Here is a 26,882-nt window from a genome sequence, read left to right on the forward strand (position 1 = left end):
TATTGTAAATATTAATGCAAGGTTCAATACACGAGTATACTATAAACACCATGCCTCTATTTGTTATAGTCAACCTCGCATAGGATCTATTCTATTGACTCTCTGTATTCACTCCATGAGTTGAATTTTATCGCTTGTCATTCTAATGAAGATATACATACACACATAAGCAACTATTCTTTTGTTTACAGTGTTACAAATTATTTTGTGGTGAATCTATCCGTGGCCGATCTATTAGTGACTACGATTTGTATGCCAGTTGCGGCCAGCCAAGCAGTCTCGATTGTCTGGATTTATGGCGAAGTTATGTGTAAATTGTCCTCATATCTACAAGGTAAGTTTATTCAAGCTTTACGATTTCGTCTCTATCATCAAATTTCTATTTGATAAATCGATTAAAATACTTCAATCGTTGACGAATTTAGTATTTAAATGACATGAAACATTTAAGGCCCGATTGAAATAAATTAATTATACACAATATATATTTTCTCTCTTCGATAATTCATACGAAAGAGGAATAATACATTTCATCCAAAATTCGATTATAGTCACAAATATAAGTTAAATTTATTAAATATATAATATACGTTTACATTTTATCATGTGAGCTCCTTCGTCTTCGTGGGAATCCGTGAAACTCCGATCGTCTTCATCTTTATTCCATAAATCCATCATGATTGATCTTGATAAATAAACCGAGTTAAGTTGAATTAAAAGTTAAAAGCGTTTCTTAGTAATATCGACCAACAATTAATTAAAAAGATTCCATTGTATTTTTCATGCGTAAATAAATTCATTGAAATATTTCTTTTGAAATTCTTTTCATCTCGAAATAAAAGAAAATAGGATTGATCGAACATATTCTTCTATATCTATATATACTAATAACTTTCTTATAAAAGAGAATGAATGAACGTTATCTATTTACATATTTAATATTCATTATTGTAAAGCGAAATAATAGAAGAAATAAATGAATATCGTTCGTAAAATTCATCCTTTGTTCTCTGGCGCATGTGCAATTCATCTTTCATAGAAAACAAATATTATCAAAGATTCATGATGAATGTTAAATATTATATAATATAATTCCTTTTTCGGTAATATGGAATTTGACTGATACGATGCGATTCATTGTTGACTTTGTTCTTTTACATCTTAAGAACGGATGATCTATTAGCAAATATTTAAATAGCGTAAAATTCTACGACACAATATATATTTTCCATATACGTAATTATATTATTCATAATAACACAAACAATAAGAAATATTTCAAATCTTCTTAAAACGATCGTAAATCATTTTCTATTGAGTTTCATAACTTCTTTTTTTTCGAACTTCGCCGATATTTTTCCCTCTTTATTTTATACAATTGCGAACCTGATGATAATCGAACGTTAGATTTATATACATTATAAAAATTACTGAACTTTTTTTTATATATTTTTCTTTCCATTACCTTTTTGTTCCTTTCTTATTAGTATCATTATTTAATGAATATGATATTATCATATCATACTCATTTAGTTTCCAAAGAAATCTCGGTTGAGATTTAAAAGCTCGACGAAAATTGTTTCTCTTTAATGTAGCTGCTAATCATGAAAGAAAAAAAAAAAAGAAAAAAAAAGAAAAAAAAAGAAAAAAAAAGAAAAAAAGGAAGTATAAGAAATATCTATCATGGAACTATTCTAAGGTAAAGTCGAGATGAAGTAACATAGTTCGCAATATACATATATATATATACACACACACACACACATATATATATATATACATACATACCAAATATTATATTTTTCCGTGACCTCGTTTGTCAGTAAAATCTCAGTCATCGTTATCTGGAAATTATCTGTTGAGAAAATGTTTATTGTTAGAATATACTTTATACTCTCTCTTTCTTTTTCTTTTTCAATGCGAGTTACAGACGAAAGTTGGTTAATAGCGAATGACTTGAAATAATGGTTCAAAATATGCATTTTATCAACCATGAAATTTTTTGCCATGCTTCGTAGTTGTAAAGTTTGTACGATTGGCGTAGCTTTTTTAATGTTAGTTGATTAAAAATTATTTTATTAAGTGCTCTTTTTACGATTGACAAACAAATAAAAAAAATAAGAAAGAAGCAAAGAAAAGGATAGGAAAATAAAAATAATAATTACTAGAATGAAAATCATCAACAGGTTTGTAAATATATTTTATATAATTTTATACAGGTAAATTTTTCAATTGGTTACAATTTTACAAATATACCTATTATACCTGAATTCTTTCATACCGCTAAGCTTTTTTAACAACTTAAAAATAATATCATGCAATCTTGTAAAGGGAATGAGGCCACGTAAAATAAATTTTCACGGATGTATTATACTCTGTTATCTAGAGCAATCGATAAATATTAGAACGATAAAGAAAGGAAGTTGATCCTTGACGATTAATCGACTAGTACATAATCGAAGCTGGTTTTTCAGGTGTGGCCGTTGCTGCTTCGGTGTATACAATTACTGCGATGAGTATCGATAGGTACCTAGCTATACGGAGTCCTATAGCTTTTCGACGAGTATTCAATCGAAAGAGTACCGTAGTTGTCATAGTTATTTTATGGCTAGTAGCTTTGAGTATCTTCGTTCCTCTATTACAAGGGGTAAGTTTATTTATATTATTTTTAATAACTTTGCAATCGAGTTAATTAGTTTTATCTGTTTTCCCTTTATAATTCCATATATAATAATTTTGAACTCACACAATTGTACATCTACGTGTATGTATATGTATGTGTGTGTGTGTGTGTGTGTGTGTGTGTGAATTGAAATATTATTTCATTTCATCGTCATAAGGTAACTTATTGTTATACCATTCTTTTATCATCAAGGAGTTCATTTATGGCAGTTCGCAATTTGTTTTTTTCAAATGTATTATACTTAAATTTATTTTGAAATGAGAAATAGTTATATAATAATTAGAAAAGTTTGTAAAGTAATTGTATCTTTCCTCATCACGTTTTTACAAAAATTTCATTATCTTATGCATAATGTAATTTTGTAATTCCATGTCACGTTAAGTTTTAATATGATAAAGTTTCTTTTTTTTCTTTCTTTTTGTTATATTATAGGTCTGAAATATGAAAACAGATTTTATACAAAATTTGAAGTAAAAAAAGACAAAAATAAATATTAATAATTATAAATCAGATAACTTATTTTCAATGTCATATAAATATTATTGATAGTTATACTGAATATTAATAATTGTCTATCACAAGAAGAAGAGATTACATTAAACGAAATTTCCTGAGACATTGTATACTACTACAGCAAATCCTTTAAGTGTTCCATGAAAAAATTACTTTTCCTTATAATCCTAAAGTATCTTACGTTTGCATTTCCTATTTTAAAAAGATCACTCGATGAAAAGATTATTATAAATGATAATTATTAAAAATACTAAAACATATACGTTTTATAATGCAAATACATACAAATATTGTAACTTCAAAGTTATAAATCGTTTGTTTTCTTTAAATAAAATATAAAAAAAATTGTAAATTATACAATTGTTAGTTCATATATAGTATATGTTTGTTAGTTTCGTATTAGTATAGTATTATTAGTATAGTTAGCATAGTATTAGTTTGTTAGTTATATAAAGTTTTGTTATATAAAAAATAAGAACTGGTTTGTAAAAGATTTTATTATCACAGTATGAAAATCTTTTATTATCAAAGATAACACACGAATCGTTTTAATGGTCGATTGATAAAAACCGACACTTGATCTTCTGATAAATTAGAAAGGATCGCCGTAAATAAAAACAGAATTCTGTATTTATCGATATTCATCAATAGATTTATTTATACAAAATTTGTATTTTATTTCGCTTTGACAGATGACTCTCCAAAGCCCTGGGATGGAACTTGTTAATATTACTTTTCATGGTTCCTGGGCGCTAAAGGAGAATTTTTCACGCAACGATACACGCGCTTCCCGATTGCCGCCGGCTTTCTACATCTGTTCGGAAGATTTGAATCCGCTTGATATAGAGCCTGATTTATTCGGTACCGCCTGCTTTATTTTAGTTTATGCTATTCCTGGTACGTACTTTCTTACAAGTTATATTTATCATATTGAGAAACAAAAGACAACGATAAATGATGAAATATAAATAAGAAAATGACTGAGAGTAAATTTTAGAATGAGTATCTCTCTTTCATACACATAAACACGAAAGTCGCATGTAAAGATGAATCAAAGATGAGAAATGAAGTTTCATTTTCTTATCAAAGATTACGTAAAATAATATTATTGTATATAATATTATTGTGTTATGAAATTTATATATAAGATAATTTTTCATGAAAATCGATACCTCTTTGTCTCGACGTTTCGATTTCAATTATCTCTTCCTTTGCCAGGTTTTGTCGTGATATTGGCCTACTCTATGATGGGTCGGACCCTTTGTGCTAGGAAACCGCCATTCGATTGTGACAGTGTCAAGGGTAGTGCTAGCTCTCAACAAGTTAGTAAAGAATAAAGTTTTCTTTCTTTTCTTACTGGTTTGCTGTATTTGAGTTTAACACACGATTGAATGTTTGTCGTTCGGATTACAACACCCGTTGATATCTTATACGTCAATTCGCTTGTAAACACGTATTTTTTCATATCCATATAATTATGTTCATATACCAAATTAGAAAAAGAGATATAAATATATATTCATAAATATACACAATCCAAATATTCTTTTTACTAGTAACTGAAATATATATTTATAATTTTCTTATAAACTGAAATATAAATATATATTTATTATTAGGTTGGTGCGAATGAAATGTCGGATTCTTAAATGAATATATTAAAGAAAATCCGACATTTCATACGCACCAACCTAATAGTTTACTGAAATATATATTTATATTTATACTTCAGTCTATATTTCGACCGTGAGTCCCATTTAAAGTTCTTTTTTTCTTATTTATTTATAAAAAAGGAAAAAAAAAAAAGATTCAATCTTAGATGAACTAAAATTAGAGATGTATGATACAGGAGCGCTCGGAAAATTTTATCTTGGACAATTCTCGTATCTAAACCAGCTTGCAAGCCAACGAGCGGGAAGAAATGTGTCTCGAGTCATAAACATGTTTGAAGCTCAGATATTCTTTCATATTCCATGTGTATATATTGTTTACGATGACGTCAAAAAAGAAACGATTCGGTCTCGTATCACACTTGTAGACTTCATTAAAGGCTATTCAAAAAAACAAATATAAGATGACATAAGTTTTATGTATGAACTATCATTCATGATTCTTTTTTTCCTTCTTCATTAATTTTTTGTTTTGTTTGTTTGTTTGTTTTTTTTTTTTTTTTTTTTTTTTTTTTTTTTTTATCTTTAAACTGATTTATTTTCTTTGAAGTTTTCATTGAACTGTTTCTAATCATATAACACGACGATAAGTCTTTCTCCTCATTCTTTTCAATGAAACGAATAAATGTGATAGTCGTCTTATTTAATAGAGACAGTAACGACTTCTAACTGTTTGATTGTAGAACTTCCGATTGGTACGTGAGAGAAGACGAATCGCTTGGATATTACTGCTTCTCGCAGTGCTTTTCGCCCTTTGTTGGCTTCCTTACAATGTTCTTAGACTGCTCATCGATCTGAAAATGATCAGTGAGTTTTTTGTTTTGTTTTGGATAAAAGTATTTATTTGCTTCGGCAAACCTAACTTGCATTGATAATGAGTTTCAAATGAAAAGCGTTTGACAATCGGGTCAATGTGAAATGATTTATTCATTGGATAAGATCAAAACACACATACTTTATATTGGAATTTATTTCATTCTCGAATTTTAATTCGAAATTGTTCAAAAGCTTAACGAAATATTCTTATATAAATTTTTTGACATCGACTCTCTATTAATTGTTATTTATCCATAACATATATTACTAATATATTTTGTTGACTATTCGAATTTGTAATCAACATCTAAATGAATGCAACAGTATATCAATTTATTTCATTGTGATTCAAATAATCAAAAAACTTTGAAAACATACTATTTTCTATTAATCATTTAAGCATAGAATATTTATTAAATATATATTTTGTTAATTACCGGAGTTTAATCAGTTATTAAGCAAATATATTATCAATATAATAATGTACTATATATTTTTTGTTATTATTTCATATCACTAGTACGATGAATAAAATATTAATTTATCTAATATTAAACGTGAATATCTATATAAAATAGTTTTCATTAAGAATTAAAGAAACGAATGATTTCTACAGAGAAGTGATAGCCTTTAAAAAAAATGTTAAATAAATTTGATACTATTCACAGAAAAAGGAAAATCGGTCGTCCTGTCCTACTGTCTCTTCCTAGGACACGCGAATAGTGCTCTCAACCCCGTCCTCTATTGCTTTATGACACGCAATTTTCGAAGAAGTGTTGCAGAGATTCTTCGACGTGGATCACGTGGATTGGTTCGTCGTAAGCTACGTCGTAAAGTAAGCATAGTTGATCCAGTCTGTTAGAGCATATTTTAAATGAATGATTTACATTGAACGTGTAGTGAAACTTTTATCTTCGTAACAAATATTAAAGAAAGATAAAAAGAAAGAAAGATAAAAAGAAAAAAAGAAAGAAAGAAAGAAAGAAAGAAAGAAAGAAAGAAAGAAAGAAAGAAATGTCAGAGTCCTTTCAGTACGTGAATGAATTTCAATTTATTTTTAATTTCTTCGAAAGCTTTCTTCAAACTTCGTTTAATAACAATTTTTTTTTTGTATCATTGGAATTAAGTTTCTTGGAATTGAAAAAACCTCTCGAAATTTCTTGTAACACGTAAAAGGTATATAGAAAGCAATTAACGTTCTATAAATTTGTCTTCAAGTACGAAATGAAGAAAACTTAGTGAGAAGATGGATACTCTTGACGTTTAAGTATAATGTATATCCCGAAGCAATTAATTTCTTACTTTAGGAATTTTCTCACTATATGACTAATTATATGAGGAATTTTCATTCCTCTGTCTTATATTATCTTGTTGATTTTATTTTAAAATGAAAAATATCAGTATGTTGTAGTAATGTTTGTATGTTCTCTATATACAAATATGTTACAAATGTAATAAAATAATACCTCATCGTTATAATTATTTGTAAATAATGAAATCTGAAAGCGGTGAGAGAGAGAGAGAGAGAGAGAGAGAGAGAGAGAGAGAGAGAGAGAGAGAGAGAGAGAAAGTATATGTGATGCATGTATGTATGCGTGTGTGTTAAAAAGTTCTCAGAGTTAATTATTTATTATTCCATAATAATTACATATAATGGATATTTAATATTTATCTAAATTGAAAATCACTTATTTTTTAATAAATCTTTTGATTTTTCATTATTTACAAATAACCGTAATGGCAAGAAAGCTATCATTATTATTTCCTTGCTTGCTTTTAAATAAATATCACAGGCTAGATATCTTTATTACATAGAAACATTAATGTCTTCCAATAACAATTCATTATAAGATAAGCATAGAGAGATATAACAAACAAAATACCTCCAATAATGTCATTTATGATTGCAGATATATCTTAATTATACTAATTTCCAGTAATATCTTTTATTTGGAAGTATCAACGAAAAATAATAAATTCGTGAGTTGATATACGAACAATTTGAATACAATACATAAAAATACACTAGTTTATATTCGTTCTGGATTTTTAATAATCTTTATTAATTGTAAAACTATCATTTTAATTCCTCTTGTTATTTATTTTTAAGAGAATAATCTTCCTTTTTATAACAGATAAAATTCTATATATCCACATTTTTTTTCGATTTTTTTTTGAAAAATATATTTGAAGTATGCAATGATTTTCATTGAGACCACTGTTCTAAGTGCAAAATTAAATTCTTGTTATTTGTTATATTAAAATCATTGTTTTTACGTTTTCATATCCAGACTGGTCGAACATTTCGGATTTAACGATTGGATCGTAGATCAATTTGTCTAGACATTTGAGGATTTGCTAGGATTAAAGAGGATACTGTGAAGATGAATAAAGCTTTGATATTAAAACATAGAATTTGTATCAATGAATATGTAGACATATGTATGCCTGTGTATATATGTAAATACATATTTATCTTACGGAACTAAAATTACGAGTGAGATTTCGAATTATCTAATTTGATTTGACCGTTTAAACTTTGAATTTTTGTATATATATATATATATATATATATATATATATATATATATATATATATCCTTTTTCCTGAGACAGGGAGAGATAAAGAGAGAGAGAGAGAGAGAGAGAGAGAGAGAGAGAGAGAGAGAGAGAGAGAGAGAGAGAAATTTTAAACCGTAAAACCGATATATCATTTCGTTGGTATTTCTCTACGAAATTTTCTTTATCTTTTTCTGTATTTTCAATTTATCCATTCACCGTGAACTGTTCTGCTCTTTTTCAAGAAAAGTGGATGGTGCGAAAAAAGCTCATGCATGTTTTCAGTCGTAAAGACTTTTTATACACCTTTCAATTTTATTTTTTTTATATTGAAATCTTTTTAAAAATCAATTTGAAAATTATTTTAAAGAAATGTAACTAAGCGTGAGAAAATAATTGAAAGAAAATAATCATTAATTTGTAACTGTTTTGTTAAATACAGAACGAAATATGTATATTTAATTAAACGATAATGTTTATATACGGTGAAAATGAAATAATAAAGAGAAACGATATTTAACTTTTTCTTTTACTTTAAAAGATTTCGTTTTTATCGCTTTCGAATTTTTTATATTCAAATGAAATTTTTAGAAATCAGATAATGATCTGATAAAAATTAAATTACGTTGAAATAAAAACTCGGACGGACATACGTAAAATAGATCGCATTATTTTCAATGCTCTTTCTCTCTCTCTCTCTCTCTCTCTTTCTCTATCATTTCATTTGAGAAAATATCTTCTTCGTAAGATATTATTTTGGCAAGAATAGATTTGACAAATTTTCGTTTACCGAATATCATTCTGCAACGGTATCAACCTTGATATCATTCTGCAATGGTAAAAACCTTGACAATTTTATTGACAACAGAAAAAACATTGGTAACAAATTTATCACTGTGGATGTCTTGTATACAAATAAGAATCTTTCTTTTTCAATAAATTTCGTGAAGGAAAAACAAGAAAGTCCAATGTTATTATTTCGCAAGAGAAATGAATGAAATTGTTAGATTGAAATCACGAGACAGTGATAATAATACCAAAAAATTATTATTTGTTCTTCGTTAGAACTTAGTCAATAAAATTGTTATTGCATAGTTATTTGATATATTTGTCTGTCAATTTTTTCTTTTTTTCTTTTTTTTTTTCTTTCTTTGTTTCCTTTAGCTTTTTTTTTATCTCTTTCTCAATAATTTTAATCTTTCCTTTCAAAGTTACTTATACACAATTGGCTCAAAGCTTTCGTACACAGACCAATTAAAAAGTTTGCTCGGATCTTTAAACCAGATTCGTGACTAAATGATATCTACATATAAATTATTTAACAGGACAATTAAAGAATGTTACATACGAGGAAACCAGCAATTTACAAAATTTATCTCTCATTGACAAATCTACGATTATGACATATATCTGTTTGTAGAGTGACCTGTTTTCAATTAATGCATAACGTGTCGTGTCTCTGAATATGTACTATCTCGTCGGACGATATGTGTCAATAGAAATTGATGAAGGAAAACGAAATGTTAAGCTCGTATTCGTAGACGATGTAACACAGTACGAATGTTATCTCGTTTAGCGATCAATTTTCTTCGTGAGATACATTTAAAATCGTATTTCCTGATCATTTTTGATAAAACTATTATGTTAAGATAATTTTTTTTTTTTATTTCTTTCCTTCTTTGTTATTTATATTTTATAATATAAACGTAAATATATAGATACATATAGGGAAGAGATAGGAAAAAGATTATTTTTATTAGATGACAGAATGCCTAATATGTGACAGCGATATTCCAATTCCGATTGATCGTTTCCAATGTTCGTACAGAATGGTAGGCGTTTTATCGTGGAATTTATATGACCGCAGGATAGCAAATGTTCCCCTAAGTTAAGAGCCCGCATCTTATCCAAGAGGGTAACTGTGAGAGAGAAAGAAAGAGAGATTATAGCGATTTCATCAAGCGACACCCTAATATGAATTCCAAATGTTCAGTCTTTAAAATTATAGTGAATTCGTGACAAGTAAAATATTTGTATTACCAAAAATACTATTCACTAAATAATCATTCAAACCTACAGTGAAGTAAAATATAATATTGAAGTGTTTATTAATTATAAATATTTTATTTTTAATTATATTTATAATTTCAAAAAATTTCATAGTTATAATTTTATCGAATTCATGTGAATAATAATTCTAATGTTGATAATAATTATTTATATGTTTTCTATTAGAAGCGTTAATTCCATATTAGTGATTAGACCGCGAAGAATATAATTATGAATTTGATAAAACGTATAAGTAGTACGAGTTACTGATATTTAATCTACTTTGTTTAACGGACTATACGTTTCACGTACAATTTGATCCTTTCTGCGTTATAATTATTTATTTCATTTACATTTTTATGTCTCTCAATGTACAAGTAAAGATATAGGAAAATCTAGATATAGGAAAATCTAGATATAGGAAAAAAGGTAAATTTAAGACATATTAGAGCGTAATAATCTACTTGTTTCATATCGAATTTAGTATCTATGGAAGAAATGGGAGGAAAAAGCAAAAGGGTGATCGAAACGATAAGGAAAAACTTTTTATCTTCAGAGAAGCATTTGATTTAATAATTATTAAACTTACATTTTTATATACCTTATCTTTAAATTTCATCTTTCTATTAATAAACAAATATGTTTAATTCGTCGTATGAAATAATTCATATACTTTTTGTTTGTACGATTTTTTAATGAAATTTATGAATAAAAATCGAAAGCTAATAAGCATCGAAATGTTATCTATCTAATCTGTTAAATAGAAAAAAAATTACAAGTATAATTACCAATTAATCCATCTATAACACCGTTAATACTTTCAAGTCATACAGTTTTATATCTGTATTTTTTTTTTCGGTCAAAAAATCAATTGTCAGTGTATATTTCAAAATTAACGCTATATTATTATAAATTACACGTATTATATAAAATTGTTTTCTATATCTCAAAAAACATTAGATTATAGAAGAGTAAATAAAAGGTCAAATAAGTTCTATCGATTACATACTTTCTGAATATCTTGGGAATATTTTTTCAGGATGTTCATCGAGGTACGGATGATGCATGTGGTGGATGTAGCACAGTTGGTGACACCAGACGAAGCTTTTTACGTCAACGAAAGATGTTGCCTGCATGCTGTATACCAATGGGAGGTCACGAAACTGCAACGTCAAGCAGTGGTTATAACAGTTTCTACAGTAAGCAGAGTCCTCATCGTCGTTGTTACATGTTGAGAAGCATTCGAAGTACACCACAGATGCAGTTAGAATCAAAACCAGTAGACATCATTCAAGATAGACATCAGAGTTATGACAAGAATGATCCAGATGCGAGTCAACCACGACAATGTACCGTTGTTACTATGGACGATCGACGTTGTACTTAATCCTCTTCAGGTAAATCCAACTCCAAATTTAAACTTAAGATTTACCGAACAGATTTAGAACATATGTACGTATATGCTTTAATTGATGTATCATAATTAATTAATTCATACATTATATTTTCCCGTAAGTTTTCAAGATCAACATTGGGTTTTTACAGTAAACGTTTTAAATTCGATAAATCTTGAGATAACTCATCGTTTAATAAGAATCGTTCGATTGATCTTTATTGCCGATGTTTACCAAAATTCATTCTATTGACGTGTTTTCGCTAAATATGAATATTATAGATCGCATGTGAAATGTTCTACGAAATGTCGGACAGAAGCAGAGAAAATAAAGACGATTAGCCGTCTAGAAGGGTAGAAAGGAATTATTCTTTCTTCCTATCTTGAAGTTTTACGATATAACGTAACGTGTAAAGTTACAGGCTATGGGCAGAGAAAAGAAATTAACGCGAGAATGATCGGGAGTTTTATGAGTTGTTCTTACGAAAAAGGAAACGACTCCCTTGTCGTATCTTCTTCTTATGTCCTAGCGTACTCCCTTTATTACCGTCGTAATTGTACACGAAATTAAACAACAAATTATTCGGAACGAAGGGAAAATCGATCGAACGTTAGTAAGATTAGAATTGAAAATATTTTTGAATTATTAAAATTGAGAAATGTGAGAAATAATTGATATCGTTTTCCTCGACAAAGACTAGAAGTGCTGCTAATTAAATTCCCTTCAATGTATATTTACATGATTATACTCAGAAACAGGCACGTATATACACATACACACACACACACACAAACACACGCCCACATTTTCGCACATGCGTGCTCACAAAGGAACACATGCACAGTGGAAACTTTTTTATCTGATAGGACAGTATCGATAATTACAAACTGTTATGGCTAATCCATAATCGATGAAGCGAAACTAATTCGAGAAAGGAAACAAATTACAGGTCAAATAAAGTAAGGAGTAAGAACAATCGAATTTACGACAAGTTTTAAGTGATAAAGATTTCTTCGTACTACCTTAGATTTTATTTTTGAGCAAGTATTTTATACTCGTAGAGAATAGCGAGTTTGCGGCATGCTAACTGATTTATTAAGTCGACCAACTGTGCGAACTTATTTTATGTTGTTTACATACTAAATTTTTATTCCGATCAAGTTTCTTGCCATACAAATGTTATCGTGAATAATTTAAAGAGAGAAAGAAAAAAGAAAACAAATAAACCAAACGAAAAAAAAAAAAAATTGCAAGTCGATGTATATTTTTAACGTAAACTCTATTACTTCCGATCAATCGATGAGCCAATAAATACGACGATTTAACATCTTATAGTGCTCGCGTTATTCGCCGTAAAGTTTTCATCCGAGCTTTTATTGGTCATGTGAAACGAAACCTGACCGGAGAATATATCGTTATAGATAGTAGACACTCGACGAACGTGTATTGAAAAGAGATTGCTAATTGGATTATCGACTAAAAGAAAAAGATAGGGAGGAAAAGATATGGAGGAAAAGATAGAGAGGAAAAAACAGAGAGAGAGAGAGAGAGAGAGAGAGAGAGAGAAAGAGAGAAAAAAAGAGAGGGAAAGAATTTCGAAGAAATAAATAAAGAATCATATCTGATCTTGTAATTAATTGTAAGACGACGACGATTTTTGTTACAAAAGCTATTCCGATGATTTTTCTGATTCTCGATAAAATATTATCGATAAACTATTCTGAGATTCAGGAAGGTCAATAATATTATCTACTACGCATCGTGTAAATATTTATTCATGGTATTTCCGCTTCGACGATACTGCAAGCTTGACCATAACGTTGTATATCACGTCGAAGAAACGAGTTTTGTTTTAAACATTAATTACAATGTATTGGAGTAACATAGTGAAAGCTAAAGTATCGACGAATTTGGGAGATTCTGTGTACTTTACTTTATGTAAAGCATATCGTGTCGTGTATTTTGAATAAAGATTAATATATCATTAATATTCACGTAAAATGGGCTTAAGCGAATTCATTAAATTATCAGCTTTATTTACGATCGAGTCGTAATAAAAATTTGTTTTCTATTATTAATTTCAGATAGAACGATAAGAAAGAGAAAAAGAAAATGATTAAAAAAAAAAAAAGAAAAAAAACGAATAAATAATAAATAATAATAAATTAGGTCAGAATAGAAATGTGTTAAATCTTAAAAAATTGTAGAGTTTAGAATCTAAGAGATTTTTTTCTTCAGATACTAAAAAAGAAAATATGTATAAGGAAAAGAACGATTGAGAATCAAAGGATGTTTTCGAGTTTCCTGCTATCGAAGCAACACCCTTCTTGATACGAGAAACTCGAACGTGATACCCTTGTTACGAAGGGATGAAGAAACGTTTTAAGGTTTTCTAATGCTTTCGTCTTTGTCCATGATATCGCAAATCGAGAAACGCACATGACGAATTCTCTAGGAATTTACGACGTTTCCCATCACTTTTAACTTCTAGAACGTTCAACTCAAATATATGTTTCGTTATATTGCTGACAATGAAAGAGAAAAGAAAACCTGAGAAGCCATAAAGGGATCCTCTTTCGGGATGCGACACAATAAGAGGTCTCCGAAGATTTCTAGTATGTATGAGAGCGTTCGATCGTTGAGATAGAACGTTGCCTGATGCCGTACATATATGAAAATGACTTTTCTTTCGGAGAAAATAAACGAACGAGAAAAAAAAAGAAAAAAGAAAAAAAAAAGGAAAAAAAAAAAATGAAAGGTCACGTTTTCTCGAAAGAAACCTGTAATATAACTATTTCAAGATTGCGATAGAAAATAGAATGGGTTAATCATTTTCCAAGATATACATATATATTTCAATATTTTTCATTCGTTTATCGTGTTAACTACAGGATTATTTTTTTTCTATTGTAAAAATGAAAATCCATTTCGTTGAAACGTGCCTTGTATTTTTATGTTGATGAATAAATAAGTTATTTTTATTTATATAATTTAATTGCAACAACGTTTTTTCGAACATTGCAGACGATACGTTTTATTGTCTTTCATTTTTCTTGTTTTTTTACTTTTTTCTTGTCATTTATTTTTATTTACTTCTTTTTTCTCCACCATTATTTCTTATCTTTGGACTTTTTTATTTTCTTTTTATTAAAAAAAAAAAAAAAAAAAAAAAAAAAAAAAAAAAAAAAAAAAAAAATAAAAAATTATACTTTACAACATGCACTTTTCTTTAGACGACTTATGCTCTTGATTCTCTCTCTCTCTCTCTCTCTCTCTCTCTCTCACTTCAATATTTCTTTTTTACGAGATCGATCGATTATCAAATTTTATTCTTACGGTGATTTACCAAATCCAAAGGACTTATAAAAAGATTCATAAAAAAGTCTTTCAAAGTACGTTATATAATTAACGTAATTCTTTGCGAATGATCTAGTAAGCTTTGTCATTTGACTTTCTCGCGCAAGATGTATTAATGAACAATCACGTGGACGAGTGAATATTAAAAAGCTATACTAATTGTAAGTTACTCCATAAAGATACACAATTAAAGATGTGAAAACATCATGCAAGAGAAAGTAACACGGAGACGAAAGCTTCTTCTTTGTTATATATATATATATATATATATATATATTTTTTTTTTTTTTCTTCTATCTCCATTCGATGTAAACAGTGTAATATACTTAAAAATATCGACGTATGAAAATTTAGTACTTGTAATTTCACGTTTCTAATCTTACGTATTGCATATCTGTTCTTTTTTGTTTATTTGTTTGTTTTTTCTTTTTTTCTTTTTTTCTTTTTCTTTTTTTTAAGAATGTATATATCTATCCAAGACGAAATGACTTTCGATGAAGAAACAGGAGTGAGTACGATGATTTGTTTCTGTGAATTTCTTTAATCTATCGAAAATACGATTCTATCTGTTGTTCAGTTTTATTACAGAAACGAATCATTCATTTCTCTCTCTTTCTTTCTATTTCTTTTTCACTATCACTGTTTCTTTCGGAAGTTCCTCGTCCATTTATCACCACCTTATAATTCCGTTACGTAAATCCTTGTAAACCGAAGCGGTAATAATACCATGACTTTGATTGGTACTATCGATAGTCCGCGAGCTAATTTCTACCGAGTTTTTATTTTTATCGAGAACACTAAATCCACCGAAACTGTGTCTCATTTGAATCTTTGATATCTCTGGTCTCTTCAATGTTGAACTTTTAAGATAATAATTATCGATAGGATTAAACTTGTCCGTTTTCGACGTAATTTTTTCCAATCCTCGAATTTTCTTTTGACGATGATGACGTTGCTGTCGCTGTTGCTGATCCTGTTGCTGATCCTGTTGCTGATCCTGTTGCTGAACAGACGATGAATGAACCGGCAACGTCTGATTTAAATAATTTCTAACGATTTGAAATTGAGAAGTCGACCGTCTAGGAGCATAAAGTTCAGAACTGCTGGCACTTCCTCCACTGTTACTGCTATTACTGATCCCATTCAAAATGTTACTATTGATCGGAGAAGTCGTTACGAAGTGCCTCGTTACCCTGTTATTATTATTATTGTTGTTCAACATTGTAGTTAAATATTTAGTATACCTTAGTAAACCGAGCTTCGAATCGTTAGTCTCATTCAATGACTTCAACATCGTTGTTTTCGACCGATCGACGTTGTTTACTATTGGCGGGCGTTGATGCAGAGTCGAATGCGTTTGCCTATCGCATCCTCTTCGTAGTTTCATGCGTGACGTTCCTCCTAATTGATTGCATCTTATATTTGCGCCATACTGAAATAACGATTTTCCAATATCGATCAACCAGATTTATCATAATTTCTAATGACTTTGCGAGACTAAATTTATGATAAAAAAAAAAAAAAAGAAAAATGAAAAAAGAAAAAGAAAAAGAGGAATGATATAAAGTTTAATATATACAAAATATTTAGATAAATGTTCGTAAAGAATTGAACGAAATATTATTAAGCGATAGTTCATTTAACAAGAGTCATGCGAATCAAAAATGCGAAAGTGAAAAGATGTGCGAGATCATGCACGATACGTGTAAGTAGTGTACGATACCTAAGCAAATCCCACGCGACAAGTAGCCTGTAACGATATAATCGTCTCTTTACTATCGTAAGAACCGTAATTACGAAGAGAATAAATAGAGATAAATAGATAGATAAACAGATGTGAGGATGAAGGGAGGGAAAGAGAAAGAGAGAGAAAGAGATAGAGAGAGAGAGAGAGAGAGAGAGAGAGAAAGATCGATCCAAGGTGAGAAGCCTCTTACCGCTGTTACTTGATCCGATTGTATGGATCTTTGAGATTTTGACAGATGTTGATTTTGTTGACTCAAACAAAGACAACTTTTTGTTGTTCCCGCTGGCAAATTTCCTAGATGACCATTTGAAAGATTATAAGAGTACTGAGAGGTCGGATTTTTACCTGTAATCGAGCAACGAGCAAAATATTTCAAATCCATTAACTATTGAGAATCTTTTAACAGTACTTTAATATAAATTATTATTAAAATACGTCAAGTTATCGCGAATAGAATTTTATTGTAATGAATAATGAAAATTCTTATGACCGTCGATGTTTGGAAAAATAATAAAAAACAATATGAATCTCACCGTTGTGTCGATTATTCTTTGTATTATCTTGTAACGATATATTCCCTGACGTACTTATTGTCCTCGTTTTGCCAAGTCGAGCACTTTCGTCACCTGAACGACCTTGCGATGTCGTTATTACTTTTCTGTTTGCCAAACTTGCTCGTGCTTTAAAAAACGGAAGTGTATAATCCATGACGTTAATAACATCGACTGGAAATTTTGCTTTCAATGATAATAGAGAGACGACGAATAATAAAATTAACCGAAGATAATCAATTAAGAAATGAACGTTTCAAATATTATAATTTTTCTTATTTTATCTTCGCTCATGTTCAAAATTAAGAAGTTATATATGAAACTATGAGAAAAAAAACGTTGAAATGAAATATAAATCTAAAAAACATCAAATCGAAGCACGATTATCGATAATTGAATTCGAATGAAAACCAATTTTATCTTAAATACATGAAATATGAACGTGAGGAGTCATCGGATTGAAACACGTCGATAATTTAATTTAAAATTTCACTTTAAAATTGTGTTCAATTAAATCGACGAAACGGAAAATCTCGATGACAGTGCTGTACGAATCTTATCTATTAGTTCTGTCTACTTTAAGCGAAATTAAAAATAGAACTTATCGATAGATACATATAACAAATCATTGTTTTCATTCTTCCTCTCAATTCGCTCACTTTTCTATAATTCGTTGAAATAATTTGGCTTATTTGTTTGTTATTACCGTTTGTTCGTTGAGATGTCTGGAAATTGTTTTTGTTGTTATACAGATCACCGCACGAAGAGCGAAGATTTTTATTTGTTATTGCGTCACCTTGACCGACTACAAAGTTTCCATTATTTGTAGAGTTGTAAGTTTCCTTTCTGATATGTTCTGAGAGACGTCTAACTCTGGCTTTCGACCTACATATATATGTATGTATGTAAATATACGTTTAACATTGATTCAAACGAACAAGAAATTTCTTTTCATGCAAGAACTTAAATTTTCGATAGAGTACTTATTGACAATTTGACAAGTTTTTGAAAATTTTCTATAAATAAAGAAGACAAAATTAAATAAATATAAAAAATGACAATAAGGTACTCGCATATTTTTATGCTTCCTATGTTTCTCATCCATCATCGCATAGAGCTTATTCCTGTATTCTTCGACTGAAAGTTGCACGTCGTCCCTCAACAATGGTACTACGCTGGTACTTCTTGAAGGTTCGTTTCCTCTTCTGTGAAAACTGAAAAAAGAAAAATATTTTATTACTACTATCGAAGTTACAATGGATTTTACGTGTACATCTTAACAAAAAATAATATTTCCGCGATTCGTTCTTATTACGATAAGTTCACTTGAAAATGAATTATTTTGACTTATATTAAATTTAACGAAAAAGTTTTATTGTTTTTATCGAAAACATATTTCTTATTCAACAAATACTTTTCAACAAATACAAAATTTTTATTCGAGAAGAAAGAATAATAATTGTAAAAAAGAAAAGAAATTTTATTTAAAAACAAAATAAACGAAAATTATTCTCGCAAATAAAGTTATAATAGAAAATAATCTTTAACAAATAAAATTTTATTTACTAATACAATTTTTACAACAAATAAAGTTACATTTAAATATGATTTCGTATTAAATGAATAAAACTCTGATTAGATCAAATGTTATAAATTTTTTTTTTTAAATATAATATTATTTCCGTAATTGTTATGTCCGAACATTATTGATATTAATTTTAACTATTTTTTTCTTATGCTATTTATAATGAGTCACGGACAAGACAGTGAGAACGAAAAAAAAACAGATGGAAGAGAGGGAGGGTGGGAGAGAGGAAGGGGGAGAGAGAGAGAGAGAGAAAGAGAGGGAGAGAAACAGAAATTATTAAAAGAAAATATATTTTACATATGTGTAATATTTACCTAGCTACATAGGTATGCTCCAGAGCTTCTACTGCCGTCAATCGATGCGTTGGATTGAACACTATCAGATGACAAATAAGATCTAAAGCTTCTTTCGATGCATCAGGCAATAAATCCTTCAAGGAACGTTTCGGGCCAGTTGGACTCTTTTCCAACAAATTAGTACCATAACCAGCGCTAACCGAAATCAAATCTGAAGGGATGAAAAATAAAAGGAAAGTTTCGTTGGGATGAAGTGAAAATCATTGTGCTTTATTTTTTTTTTTTTTTTCGAAAACCTCTTTGAGATAAAGGATTACCTTCTTCCGTTGGCGCTGGAAGTGTGGCCATTATTCTTTCGACTTGATTTATCGTCGATGAACCAGGAAATAGCGGTTTGCCCAGCAACATTTCACCGAGAATACAACCTAGGGACCACATGTCGATGCCTTTCGTGTACCTTAAAGGGGAACGTTTTGATAAATTTAGAAAGTACATATGTATATATATATATGTGTGTGTGCATATGCATATATATATATATATATATATATACATATATCGGGTAAGACATTCTAATGAATAAATTAACAAATTTCTATTATTCGTGGATATTACTTTTTTTTTTCTGTCGCTGTATTAATCTTATGAATAATTCTAATATTTTTATAAAATTTCTTTTCTATATCCTTGTAAATAACGATCATATATTTAAATGTATAATCTTAAATGTAATAATTCAATCAATAACTATTATCAAGGAATGATATGTTAAATCGATTCGTCGCGTTCCGTAAAATTGTTCCGACCGAGATATGGATGTACCTTTTCGAGGCAATCAGTATTTCCGGTGCACGGTACCATCTCGTAGCGACGTAATCGGTCAGAGTTGGATCGCTTCCGGTTTCACCATCCCCTTCACCGATATGTGTGACGGATCGTGCTAGGCCAAAGTCAGCTATCTTGCAATGGCATTGAGCGTTCAGCAAGACGTTCGATGGCTGTTAGATATCATTTTAGTATGATTTATTTGATATCGATTTGTTGTTAACAGTTGCATATTTATTACTATGCATTAGAACTTCTATGTACTGACCTTCAAATCTCTGTGAATGACGTTACCGGAGTGTATATACTTGATAGCCTTGAACAATTGATACATGATGAAGACCTTATGGATGTCCTTAAGGATGTTGCCCTTCTTAATGACGTTGTGGAGATCGGTTTCTGAGGAAACGGGCCGAAACGTGTTTCAGGCCAAAAGTCTGAGAAACGACGCATGTGACCTTTTTGAATTCTTCTTCGGATCGGGAAAAACTCACCCATGTACTCGAATACGAGATAAATATCCCGATCGTTGTCCGCCTTGTGTAGACCGATTAGTCGTACGATGTTCTCGTGATTCGAAAACGATAGTAGAAACATTATTTCACGGAAAGTACGCTGTGCGTCTGTTTGATTTCTGAATGCATCGAAGATCTTCTTCACTGCCACCGTTTCCTTCGTTTTCTTTTCTATCGCCTTCCATACTATGCCGTATGCCTGTTAAAATATTTTTTATGTTTTTTTATTCTATTTCTTTTTTTTACTCTCTTCTTCGTTCACTAGTATTCCCTTACGTAAAATTAAATTACATATTTTTCAATTAAATAAAATTAAATTACAAGAGATTTTTTTTTTTAATAATCTTTCATTAATCAGATAAAAAATTAATGAATTTTAATTTTATATTTTTGGTATAATTAGAAATAATCTTTTTTTTTGTTCCTTTTTCTTTTCAAAGTTCAAAATTAAAAGTTATTTTAATAATTTCTGATAATAATTTCCCCTTTGTAGAATTAGAGATAATTTTTCTAATTTGTCTATCAGTCTATGAGCAAAAGTGATATTACAAATTATTTTAATTAATTCTAATAGTAATTTGATTTATTAGTACAAAGCTAATAAATATAATTTACTTTGTAGACATATAATTAGAAAAAAAGAATATACAAGAAAACGTAAAGTACGTGTACCGAATGGTAGACAAGGTCAAAGAAGAATGTCGGAAGTCAGACGACAAACGACATTTCTTTAAAACGACGTATTCACCTCAACGACAAATCCTATTAGACGAAGGACGTAAAATTCTCTTGACCTGAATGTATCTTTCCCCTCTTATTCTACATCGATCTACATTCGTGTAATTGTAAGAGTTGTTTACATTTTTTCTAACTTTCGAAGTATCAGTAGAAAGATCATAATGATATTAAATATTTGATTCAATTAATAATATTTAATTACATATTTTACTTATCCATTCTATTGGATTTAAAAGTTCTCAAATATATTTATTTATTTATTTATTTATTTATTTTTTTTTTTTTTATCATCGATAGAAAACTTCCAAGATAAATAAAGTTTTGTTTTATCAGAAAAAATGAAATATGATAAATTAGATGAAAGTCGAACAAAGATAGGATGTCGCGAATTTCTTGGTTTTTTTAATCATACCCTTTTTAAGATCAACATAATTATTTTCAACGTCATGCCAAGAATGTCTTTGCTTGTAGTACTTCACTGATCGATGAATGTTCACGGGACGTTCTTTCTCGCGATGACATGAATTGATTTTTTATGTATCGAGTTAGGCCGTACGTTCTCATTATATATGTATGTATAGTTAAGCGAATGACGAATAATAGTTTTATTTTTGTAGCGACAGTGACGGCGATGGCTCCAAACCATTTTAATATCGATTGTCTCCAAGCTCGCATTTTCTACACAATTATCGATTATACTATATCATATTTAATTCACATTTCATTTTTTTCCCAGGGAAAAAGATAATAATTAATATCATTAATTAAATTCTTCGAATTAAATTCTTTTTCAGTAATATTCTTTGTCTAAAAAAGAAAGATCTTTAAATGTAAAGACTTTTAACTTTTATAATTACTCGAGATGAGAAATAATGAAAGAAAAAAAAAAAAAAGAAAAAAAAAAGAATTCATATAATTTATTCAAAAACATTCTTTGATACGAGAGAAATATACATTCACCGTGGTTTATTTCATTTAATTAATAGTTAAAAATGTAATGTACTAATGGGCTTTCAGATAAAAATAAAAAAAACAATATACGAAAACAAGGTAATTCGTACGCGTTTATCGCATAGAAGGAATACAAACAAACACATAAGAAGTAATGCCAGTGACCTCTACTTCTCATCGTCCATACACGTGTTGTGCTTTCATTATCATGTTCCGAGTAAAATCTTTGATAGACTGAGTACATATGTTGTAAAAAATTTTTGAAAAAGGAAAAGAAATAAAAGGAACCTTGACGAAAAAGAAAACATGTCAATATAAAAATACAAGGAATAACATTTATACATATCGTATTTATGATAAATCAAAGAAAATAAAATAAAATCTAATAGAAAAGAAAAGAAGTATTGTATGAAAACAGAAAAAAATTATTTATAAATATGATATTGCGTATTAAAATGAATGTTAAATGTATGATGTTAAAATTTGGAAGAAAAAGAGAGAGAGAAAGAGAAAGTAGAATTTGTTAAATTTTTAAGAGATAATCACCCGAAGAATTTAAAGAAAGAAATAATAAAGATAACACTAAAAAGCAGGATGAGTCACCCCTTTGCCGAGACGTCGAATGATGTCGTACTGATTGCTGACATGAGCGTCGATCTCAGAAACCTTCGTGGTGTTTTTCTTGGCGGACATCGTACTTCTGACGTTGGACGTTGTTATCGTCGTCGTTTTCGTCCTTTTAGTCGTCGTTGTTAGTATTTTCTCGTCGTTCAGACTTTTTGAGTATAGCTCACGAGGGATTTCAGGCAGAAACGGCGCTCGCGGGACGCGCCGCATTCATGTCTTCTTACACATCGGGAAAGGAAGATCCAATATGATCTAGTCCGACAGTTTTTTCATTCAACCTCTTACACGTCAATGTGCTTGTGTTTATAGAATTCATGGCGGTTACCACGACGACATGTTCAGTACCACCCACGCCTATCAACGATATCGCTTGACCGAGCTCATACGATATAAGAGGTAGGGATTACTCGTATATGTAGGGGTTAGTTAACATGTGGAAGGGGAACGAGGAAATAAATGTTTCTCTCTCATTTTATGTATTATCAGAAGAATAATAATAATTCAAAATGATTCATAATTAATCGTGCGAGATGACAAAAAAATTCATTCGATAAAATTTTTACTTTAATGCGACATAAAATTGTATTGTGAAATTAATTAAAATTTTTTTTTTATAAGTATTATTATGAAATTATTATTATTATTATTATTATTATTATTATTATTATTATTATTAATACTTATTATAAATACTTGTTATATAAATAATTTTGCACATCTGTGGTATAATGGTTGGCATCGCGGTATCTCTCTCTCATCTGAAAGATCCGGCTTCATTTCCTGGCACTGCCTTAGCATTTTTTTTTAGCAGGTGATGGGTCTGTAACCGAGTTGATTCAAGTTACTATGCAATCCGGGTGTCGTTCACGTTGGTAGCAGAACGGTAAATAGCAACGATCAGCTAACATCATCCATCCATCATAGCGGTATAGAATGTAAAAAAGTAAACTTAATGCACTATTTTTCTAAGAAATCTGGTAACGAACACAATATTTAGAAATGAATAAGCATGTATACAACAAAGGAACTGCAATAATTTCTTTATAATACTTATAACATTATCTGACTCAATGTAATAAAAATATAATATGATTTATTCAAATAATATTTTTTTTTTTTTGAAAGATAAGATTTTTATAAGATTAAAGTTTTATAATAAAACAAAAAAGCTTGGTTATACGATCAATTAAAGATTGAACGGTATAATGTTCACAATTTTTGAATCAAGAGATTTATGCATTTGAGTTGAAAAAATGGTGACATCGAATATTTTTCATTGAGAAACGCTGCCAAATACATACATGTGTTTGCCAGCTGCGATTATAATGTAGACCTACGGAGTTTAAGAGGAAAACGATATTGTAATGTTTACTTTTGTGAGGAAGAGCAACGAGTTTCAATAATCTGTTGAAGCTCAGAGATATATATAATATCTCTTTAAACAAGACATTTATATTTTTATAAAAGTAATTCTGAAATAACGATAAATATATCAGTTCGCTCGAGTAGAATATTTTTTCTTGATTTATATTCCTTTTTCCTGACATTTATTATCAAGGAAAATATATGAAAAATATAATACTGCTACACGTTAGCAGAGAAATCTTATGATTCATCATTATGTTACATCTGCTTACAGAATATACCCATTCCATTACGTGATAAGTAATCGATATAGTCAACGATTTGATAGAATCATAGAGAGTACGTTATTAACACTATGATAAAAAACGAGATATAAAAGTAAGATAATCGATCTTTCTGAAACATGGTTAACACGATCTATATTCAAAGAGTGATGAAAGGTAAAGTATTAACTTAATTCATAAGCTTATCGATCACGCGTATTATACATAAATATATATATATATATATATATATATATACGCGATAAAAAATTTATACGGTGAAACGAAAAATCCCTGCGCATACGCATATTTTATTTCCCTTTCAAGTTATACAAATTGTCCCCAAATATCACTCCAATTTCCCCTCAACATACAATACACAATTAAATTTAATAATAACGTGACAATATCTTAATTATAATTATTATTATATATATCTTTTTTTTTTTCTTTTTTTTATTTTCTTTTTAAGATTTAAAGGATATTAACGCGAAACAAGTAGTAGTATTCGCTTATAACGAGTAGAATTTTTTTTCCTTTTTCTTTTTTTCTTTTTAAAGATTTTTAACGAATGTATATCGAGGAATCAAACGAATTAATTCGTGTGAAATCCTCAAGATACCGTCGTTTATTTAAAATATTCGGACCGTAGAAATGCGCTCTGTGGTCCCAAAAACAATAGCGCAAAACACGCTAGAATTTCACTTCCTGGGCTGTTGAATGATAATCGGACGCGAACAGTGAGCTGGCCGAGCATCGTGCGTCGGCGTTGGTTTTTCATGAAAATGTTGTACAGCTTCCGGCGGAAAATCAGCATTTCCCTTCGCGGGAACACCACTGATCATCATAGTCTTTGGCGGGCTATAAAATATCCATAACAAAACAAAAACATAAAAAGAAAAATTAATTCGTTATTGCATTTTACACCAGTAAGGTGTTATTCCTGATAACGTACAATCATTTCGAATATATTGATCTTGAGACAACAACGTCATGACTTTAAATATAGCTATATCAGATAACAGTAATAATAATAATAATAATGATAATAATGATAATAATGATAATAGTAATAATAATAATATACTAAGCGTTAAATCATAATAACAGTGAGCAAGTGTGAGGCCATTTACGTTGCATTTACGTTGGACTTGCGCAATCTTTTTGTTGAGAACAAATACGTGGAAAACTTCATTGGAACCATTTATCACGCATCTCTTGAAATATATTGTAACTCGTACATACACAATTATGTACGTGAAAGTATTACCACCTACTGTCGACCGACGATCCTGTGGATCTTCTCTCTTTCTCTCCCCTCTACCTTTCTCTTTAGCCGGTAACATCACGTTTCCTCTCTACTACTTTTCGAATTCTTTTGAAAAATGTATTTACTTCGACTCGATTTCGGCCGAAAATTAATATATCACAAATCCGTTCCCCGACTTGTATCGTTATTATGATTTATAATTCGATATATAAAGGATAAAAGAAAGAATAAAATAATCAAATTATTATCTGACAATGTAAATTTTAATACGACGAATTTTCATTACCTGCTAGAAGGTCTGCTCTCTTCAACGTCCTTGCTTGGCTTCACATCTCGATCCTCCTTTGGTGTTTTATGTTGAGTAATCCTCATTCCTCCTGCTTTCACTGAAATAAAGAATTAGGATGATAATAATATTAATTTTTTTTTTTTTTCAATTGGCCTTGGATACATGTTGACAGGTGCATTATGACGTCGACATTGAATGGTGCTTGTAAACACCGTTTAACCTTTTTTAATGGGATAAGTAATTAAAGATTTCAATTAAACTAACCTGCTGGAGGATGACCGCCTTTCAGTTTACATTCTTCTGTACTCGACATATTTCGTGTCGGTATGTAGGCTCGAATACACTGGAAATTCTTCGTGAACGAAAGTACAATATGTTTCTCGTTCGTTGTAATGACACTCCTCACGCCGCACTACGCGTTGCGGTGGTCGACGTCAACACATACGAACATTGCTAGTATCGATAGTGGGGAGTATACAAAGATCGCGCCATTTTTGAATCGTATATAGGTTATACGTTGTTAATATAGATGTATTATAACGTCAAAATTTTTCATCACTCGAGTTAAATAATATTACGTTAAACAATATAAATATAAGTATAGAAAACGAGTTCGTCAACATAATTTATATATAATTTTGCAACTTGTATAAAATTTAAAGCTATTTTATTGAAATTTTGATTATTATGCATAGAATTAATATAATTATTTTATATGTATGTGCGTAAGGTTAGAAATTTCATGTGTCCTGTAACGTTAAGGTTAATTGTTAAGTATTAATTCATTTTATAATACACAAGGAACACAAATCGTGA

At 29.5% G+C, this 26,882-nt stretch overlaps 3 protein-coding genes across 18 annotated transcripts in view; 1 reads left to right on the forward strand and 2 right to left on the reverse strand.

The window, feature by feature from the left end:
* LOC124948259 (RYamide receptor-like) overlaps positions 1-23,984 on the forward strand; it is a 30,332-nt gene extending 6,348 nt beyond the window's left edge. For 4 of the 9 annotated variants that reach the window (XM_047491613.1, XM_047491611.1, XM_047491614.1 and 1 more), the window contains exons 3-9: positions 192-334; positions 2,475-2,647; positions 3,889-4,093; positions 4,415-4,518; positions 5,550-5,673; positions 6,351-6,517; positions 11,330-14,499. In XM_047491613.1, coding sequence (XP_047347569.1) covers positions 192-334; positions 2,475-2,647; positions 3,889-4,093; positions 4,415-4,518; positions 5,550-5,673; positions 6,351-6,517; positions 11,330-11,677 — 1,264 coding nt within the window. In that variant the 3' untranslated portion in view covers positions 11,678-14,499. Of the gene's footprint in view, positions 1-191; positions 335-2,474; positions 2,648-3,888; positions 4,094-4,414; positions 4,519-5,549; positions 5,674-6,350; positions 6,518-11,329; positions 14,500-18,091; positions 18,611-23,188 lie in introns of those variants that run through there. The other 5 variants (XR_007100637.1, XR_007100636.1, XR_007100638.1 and 2 more) reach the window with 5 other exon arrangements.
* LOC124948258 (extracellular signal-regulated kinase 2-like) lies at positions 8,341-24,652 on the reverse strand. Of its 8 annotated transcripts, none has more exons than XM_047491610.1 (12): positions 22,856-23,465; positions 20,543-20,762; positions 20,317-20,447; positions 20,046-20,221; positions 19,541-19,680; positions 19,242-19,434; positions 18,413-18,553; positions 18,046-18,224; positions 17,322-17,468; positions 16,979-17,133; positions 16,286-16,473; positions 8,341-10,160 (listed from the first exon to the last, which is right to left on the reverse strand). In XM_047491610.1, exons 1-12 carry the CDS (start codon positions 23,087-23,089, stop codon positions 10,145-10,147), a joined length of 1,920 nt encoding a protein of 639 aa, XP_047347566.1. In that variant the 5' UTR covers positions 23,090-23,465; the 3' UTR covers positions 8,341-10,144. The 8 variants fall into 8 exon arrangements, with proteins under 8 accessions (XP_047347566.1, XP_047347561.1, XP_047347560.1 ...); XM_047491605.1 differs by lacking the exon at positions 8,341-10,160 and adding an exon at positions 14,847-16,174 and having other exon boundaries at positions 22,856-23,461; XM_047491604.1 differs by lacking the exon at positions 8,341-10,160 and adding an exon at positions 14,847-16,195 and having other exon boundaries at positions 22,856-23,461.
* Positions 24,653-24,798: 146 nt separating this feature from the next.
* Positions 24,799-26,534, reverse strand: LOC124948262 (death-associated protein 1). The gene is made up of 3 exons (XM_047491619.1): positions 26,331-26,534; positions 26,064-26,163; positions 24,799-25,368 (listed from the first exon to the last, which is right to left on the reverse strand). Exons 1-3 carry the CDS (start codon positions 26,377-26,379, stop codon positions 25,209-25,211), a joined length of 309 nt encoding a protein of 102 aa, XP_047347575.1. The 5' UTR covers positions 26,380-26,534; the 3' UTR covers positions 24,799-25,208.
* Between the last annotated feature and the right edge of the window lie 348 nt (positions 26,535-26,882).

Source organism: Vespa velutina, chromosome 4 (genome assembly GCF_912470025.1).
Source record: "Vespa velutina chromosome 4, iVesVel2.1, whole genome shotgun sequence".
NCBI lineage: Eukaryota > Metazoa > Arthropoda > Insecta > Hymenoptera > Vespidae > Vespa > Vespa velutina.